The sequence below is a fragment of the Arachis ipaensis genome, chromosome B03 (assembly GCF_000816755.2).
Source record: "Arachis ipaensis cultivar K30076 chromosome B03, Araip1.1, whole genome shotgun sequence".
Taxonomy (NCBI): domain Eukaryota; kingdom Viridiplantae; phylum Streptophyta; class Magnoliopsida; order Fabales; family Fabaceae; genus Arachis; species Arachis ipaensis.
The window spans coordinates 42428526-42434772 of NC_029787.2; the positions used below are offsets into that span (position 1 = coordinate 42428526).

Sequence of the window (6247 nt, forward strand, 5' to 3'; positions counted from 1 at the left end):
AAAGACAATATATAATTGATAAACACAATTAGATTAAAATTAGTAAAAAAAAACTAAAAATATTGTAAGAATTTCATATATTATAATATTTTAGGAGTTCATCATATCCAACATTTATTGAGAAAATTAATGTTTAACAAACTAAAATAAAGAACTATGATTATTAATCAAATTTTTTAAATAATTGTGTAAAATATTAGCAATAATAGAGGATAAAGGGTAAAAGATAATAAGGCATAAGATTATGTGAGAGGAGAAAAAAAAATGAGAAATAAATATTGATTTATATAGTAAACATGAATATAAGTGAGAACAAAAGGAGAAAATGAATTAGGTTTTATTAACTAATTTATATCTATTAAAGAAAATTAACCTTACTATTAAAGATATAGAGTAACCTACATATAGAAATAAAAAGTAAAAAGAAATTAAAAGATAAGCTAAATACTACCTAAGAAGATTAAAAAGTAATATAATGATAAGAAAAAAGGGTTAAGTACGATTTTGGTCCCTAACGTAGAGTCCGAAAATTTATTTCATTCTCAGTCTTTTTCTCGCTACAAAATGGTCCCTAAGGTTTCAGTCCTTCGGACGAAAATGCCCTCCCCATCTTCCCCAAAATGCAAAAACAGAAGCAGAATGTAGAAGCAGAATCTAGAAGCAGAAATAAAGCAGAAGTAGTGAAACAATAACAACAATGAAACAACAACAACTAGAAGAACAACACCAACAACAACAATGAATAATAAAATAAAAGCAACAACAAAAGCAAAACCATAAGCAGAAATAAAACAGAAAAATTAAAGAAAAAAGGGCTGCAGCGGTGGTGGGAGAGGAGGGGCTGTGGCGGTGAACTGCGAATCGCGAGGAGATGAGAGATGCAGTGGTGGTGGCGGATCACGTGGAAAATTATTTTAAAATCTCTTTTAATATATTATAATAGATTTAAATGTGGCCAAATAAAATACCAATTAACATATTGTAACAATGGGCACATATTGAAACTTTTAAAAGGATTATTTGGCACATTATTAAAAAGCACAATTATGTTATTAAGAGAAAAATACTACAAAACTGCATAAGAATATTGAAGTTCGTTGATCCCAACAAATTTTAAAAAGGAAAAAGACAAATCTGAAACTGGCGGTAATGACAAATTAAAATATGTGGAGTGCATGGGACTATGGGAGCCCTGCTATACTGCTAGACTGCTAGCTACGAGCATGAAAGCACAATGCATGTTAGGACACTACGATTGCTTAGTGCAACCACAAATAAGCGCACGTACCATTTCCTCTTAACCAAATATGCAAATTTAAACAAACTATACTAAGTATATAGAGTTGGAAAAGTTTAAAGGTTAGACAACGTACCCTAAGGGAAGAAGTAACAACTAGTATGTGTGTGTATATATAGTCGCGTAGTTAGTAGTACATATACAAGAAATTGTTACACTGCTTGGGTTTAGGGGTGTCCATGGATCGGATCCGATCCACATATCCGCGGTGTTTATCCGAATCCGATCCGAAAATTGCGGATATGGATCCGATCCGCAAAGCTTTCGGATCGGATCCACACAGTAATCGGATCGGATTGCGGATTTTGTGTTGGTATCCGCATATCCGCGTATCCGCAAAAATAAAGAAATAAATAAGTAAAATATTCTTTTTATGTTTTATTTTAACTATCCGATCCGATCCGATCCAATGATTTTAGTGCGGATCGGATCGAAATTTTAGCCATATCCGATCCGATCCGATCCGCGAACACCCCTACTGGGTTTATGGGGCCATAGTTGTGTGTCATGCAATGGCATAACATTTCATATACTATTTGACTATTTGGCTCTTTAGGTAAACTGTATAGTAGCTGCAATTCAATACACACAAGATTTATCAGGATGTTCTATATGAATCAAGAATATGTGAATTTTATCTAACAAATCCTACAAACCAAGAATATATGAATTTACAATAAATTATACTCAAACCAATAAAAATTTGACAATATATTCTTATTAGTTTACAAACCCTAAAAGCACATTCTAGTTCTTCTATGTATGCTATATATGACAATACCGCTATACACACTTATTTTATGAGGTGCGGAGAATCCGACATACAACAATTGAGTACATAATTTTGGTGGCTTTGCAAGTGCATATAAATACCATCATCTCCTTTGGAAATTGAAGGATTTAATTGCAAAGGCAAATATTATTGCAAAAAATACGCAGAAGCCAGCAACCATAACAGCGGCAACGCACAAGAAATCATGCCTGTACCCAAACACCACTCTGAGTACTTGCGAAATAGCCATGGAATTCCCATTAGATAGCTTCACAGATTTTTCATCACCACCATACTGTGAAGTCAGGAGACCATAAAGACTCCAGGCTACAGGGTTTGCCCAGTAATACCATCTCCACCAAACAGGGATTCTCTGAGAAAATTAAAGCAACATCCAGCAAAAAAGTTCTTAAATGGATAATTTTAACGTAATGTATCAATTTTTTATTCAGATGTGCCTCTCTTAAAATTTTTGAGTTTATCATGAACAATAATAATTGGTATCGTTTACCTTTGTAAATTAAGCACTTTGCCACCGGCAGTTTAAGAAAATAGAGTAAAATGAACACTTAAGTTGTGAAATGAGGAGGAAAATCTAACATATATGTCATAGTAAATGATAGTTACTGGCTGCTGGTTATTCAACAGAGAAAACTATTATTATATTCCTCAAGATTTTCTTTGTTAATTAAATCCTTGAAAGAATGCTACATCATCAAATCATTCTGTCCAAAGTTACAGTTTAATTGCTTAAGACCTTGCCAAATAAAGCAGAACTCAAATAAACAGAATAAATCAACTAAAGATTCAGGTTGAGGTTTCCATACCTTATGAGGAATCATAAAACCACTGAAAAGGTTCCATAACATATAAAATGGAGCAGCGATAATGGCAGCAACATTATGATTTGGTGTGACAGCCGTTGTCATCATTCCATAGAAGGTAAAATACAGCATAGTAACATACATGAAGAACAAGTACCATATGAACCTATCAACACTCCAGACAAAGGAAGCCATAGAATAGAAAATTGTGGAGTATATCATAGCCTGTGCGAACACATAAGGAAACTCAATAATAACCTGCACATCAAAGAAGTAGAACATATTAATCTACTTATTACAAAATAAATCTTTGCTATATTTGTTTTATAATGGAAAATTGTTTCCGCGTATGTTTGTTGGTCCTACTAAAATTTCAGTTTTTGTCCCCAAAATTCCAATATTTCAGTACCTCCAAAAAGTGGAGACACAGAGGACTGAAATTTTTTAAGACGAAGACTGAAATTTTAATAATATTTTATATCTAAAATATTCTCATTTCAATTAATTAATTCTAATTTTACCTTTTAGGCAAATTAAATTAGAGTTTCATTCTTATTTGAGTCTCTATCTCTCATTTTATACCAAGTACAACTTGTTTCGGTCTCTGTCTCATTCTTTATCTCTCAATCTCATTCTCTCTTCCAAACGCTACCTAAAATACCTGAGCAAAAGCAAATGGTAAGGCCGAATACATCCCAGCAGCTCTTTCTCTATATGAAACAAATCTTTCAACCGAAACAACAGGTTGAACGGCTGTGCCATTTGTTATGCCAATGAAGAGGATTGCAGAATACATGGATCCCATGGCATTGAATAGATCTTGCTGCATGTCTCTGAAAATGGTAAGAAAGAGTAAAATATGTTGAAGTAACACTGGAAGATAAATTCATGAGATTCAGTGGGGTGTAAATAAAACTAAAATTAGCATGTCATTGCCCAAAAATATTGAGAAAAAATGGTATAGTAGTATTATTTAAAATTGAATATCCTTAGTGGAAAAAATAATGAAAAAGAAAAGGACCTTTTAGCACCAAATCTCCAGCATATTGTCCCAAGCATCAAGGAGATGATGACAGTGTAAAAGAAGCGAACAGCAGTGTAGTGTGGGTTACGCCAGTAAGATAGATTTTGCTTCCAAAGACAAGTTAGAAACTGATCAAAATATGACCGACAATACTTGGTTGGAAAATGCAACTCTTTTGAATTATTGCTCGGCTTGCTCAAGCTTTCAACCAATTCTTTATTATACCTTCATATGAGGAAAAAAGAAATGGTGTATTAGTATACAGAAACTGGTTATTTTGTAGTAATTTTAAATTTATACGTACTGGTATAAACTTGATCTTCGGTATATTTCTGCAAAGTCCACTCCCAAACGGTTTTCTTCTGTTGAAGAAGTAACCTCCAACATCCATGTTGCAGGGTTATATCCGGACCTGATCTTCGAAACCCCTTCCACTGCCTACAATCACATGGATATTATATTATAATATTATACTAAATAAGTAATTGAGGATTGCTTCATCACCATTCATATATCACATAAATAAGTGAAAGCTAAGCATCAATTAGCTAACCTCGAAATAATTGATAAGTTCACTAGATTTAGGGCCAAGTGGACCAGCATATATGAGCTCTCCTCCACGCTTCATAAACAGAAGCTATAAAAGGAATGGTTTTTGTTAGACTAATGTGTCCAAGGCCGTGACACTAAGCTATAAAGTATAAACTATAAACTAACTGGAAAAAAATATTTATGTAACAGAAACTAGCATATGTTGCATGTAGTTATAGACAAAAGGATATAATATCCCGGAATCTTTGAAAACTGAAAAGCTTCCTACTGGCCTACAATAGTAAGGAGAATATATACCTCATCAAACGATTCAAATATGTCTATGCTAGGCTGATGGATTGTGCACACGATCGTTCGGCCAGTATTCACTATATTTCTAACAGTTCTCATTACAATGGCTGCAGCCCTGGCATCCAATCCAGAAGTGGGCTCATCCATGAAAACTATAGATGGGTTTGCAACCAGTTCAACTGCTATTGTTAATCTTTTTCGTTGTTCTGTTGACAAGCCATCAATTCCAGGTAGACCAACTAGTGCCCCTTTCAATGGAGTGAGTTCCACCAGTTCCATTACCTCCTCAACAAAGGCCTGGCATGCCAATCAAACTCTTCAAACTTAAACTTCAAAAGCAATAATGCATACTTTCAAAAATGAAATAGTAATGACAATTTCATATGATCTTGGTTTCAAATAATATGACTCTTTACCTTTTGTGTTTCAAAGTCAACATCTGAAGATAACCGGAGCCAAGCAGAGAACAATAATGACTCCCAGACAGTCAAGCAAGGGGAATGAACATCTGTCTGCTCACAATAACCGGAAATTCTTGCAAAACTGTCTTGCCTTTTGGGATAACCAGATATGTATATGTTCCCTTCTATAACACCTCCAGTTTTTCTTCCAGCCAAGACATCCATTAGCGTGGTTTTTCCAGCCCCGCTTACTCCAACCAATGCTGTCAACACTCCAGGCCTAAAAGCTCCAGTAACATTAACAAGCAGCTGCAGCCTTTCTTCTTGTATCCCTTGTTGTTTCAATTCCTGAATAAAAAATTGAATCAAGTATCTTTTAGCCTGCCAGAAAAATAAAGAATACTTTTTTGGGGGCGATGGGGGATTTCTTTTTACGCACCAAAGGGACATCCACATAGTAATTGATATTGCTGAAAGCCATGGAAAGAGGTTGAAATGGGAGAACCATTCCTCTTTGTTTGAAATGCTTTCCTGGGATGACAATACAATAAAATGAATGTCATTTCCCAGCTGAATAGAAACGGGCAAAGAAAATATGTATAGACATTTTACAAACCACTGGATGCTGAATGCTGCAAGTACTCTCTCAACTCAACAATAACGCTTTCACCTTTCCTTCTCTTTTCTCTTTCTTGTAGCTCACTCTTTGAAACTACAGCTTGTTGTTTTCCCAAAGCTGAAGAAAATAAGGAGAACAAGATCTTAAATTGTCCTATTAAATATTAAACATTCAAACAATTAAGGGGACTACTATACAGAGGAATTTGTCTTACGATTAAGGTAAGCTAAGAAGATAGTAAATAATGTGTTGAACAAAATTGTATATCCAACCATTGCTCCAAGACCAATCCAATACCAATAGCTCTCTTGATACAAACTTCGCTGTTTCAACACTAGCTTACCCAAGGGATAGTTGGTGACCTGATTTTGTACTGTCTGTAATAAAGAAAAGACGTAGCGAGTATATTACAACATTAAACTGTGAATAAACACTGTTACATAGTTCTGAAAGTTATGATGAAAACG

The 6247-nt window shown here is 34.4% G+C and overlaps 1 protein-coding gene and 1 long non-coding RNA gene across 3 annotated transcripts in view; one reads left to right on the forward strand and one right to left on the reverse strand.

Annotated features, from left to right (window-relative positions):
* Nucleotides 1901-6247, reverse strand: part of LOC107633063 (ABC transporter G family member 32) — a 9727-nt gene continuing 5380 nt past the window's right edge. Inside the window, exons 14-24 of one of the 2 annotated variants that reach the window (XM_021118815.1) lie at nucleotides 5995-6178; nucleotides 5778-5897; nucleotides 5601-5692; nucleotides 5177-5509; nucleotides 4767-5057; nucleotides 4471-4554; nucleotides 4222-4355; nucleotides 3915-4142; nucleotides 3555-3726; nucleotides 2897-3151; nucleotides 1901-2442 (exon numbers count right to left, since the gene is read on the reverse strand). In XM_021118815.1, the coding sequence (XP_020974474.1) occupies nucleotides 2173-2442; nucleotides 2897-3151; nucleotides 3555-3726; nucleotides 3915-4142; nucleotides 4222-4355; nucleotides 4471-4554; nucleotides 4767-5057; nucleotides 5177-5509; nucleotides 5601-5692; nucleotides 5778-5897; nucleotides 5995-6178 (2163 nt within the window). In that variant the 3' untranslated portion in view covers nucleotides 1901-2172. Of the gene's footprint in view, nucleotides 2443-2896; nucleotides 3152-3554; nucleotides 3727-3914; nucleotides 4143-4221; nucleotides 4356-4470; nucleotides 4555-4766; nucleotides 5058-5176; nucleotides 5510-5600; nucleotides 5705-5777; nucleotides 5898-5994; nucleotides 6183-6247 lie in introns of both variants that reach the window. The other variant, XM_021118817.1, reaches the window with a different exon arrangement.
* On the forward strand, nucleotides 2417-3017 carry LOC110270139. The gene is made up of 2 exons (XR_002359311.1): nucleotides 2417-2545; nucleotides 2656-3017. It is a non-coding gene; the product is annotated as an uncharacterized LOC110270139 (long non-coding RNA).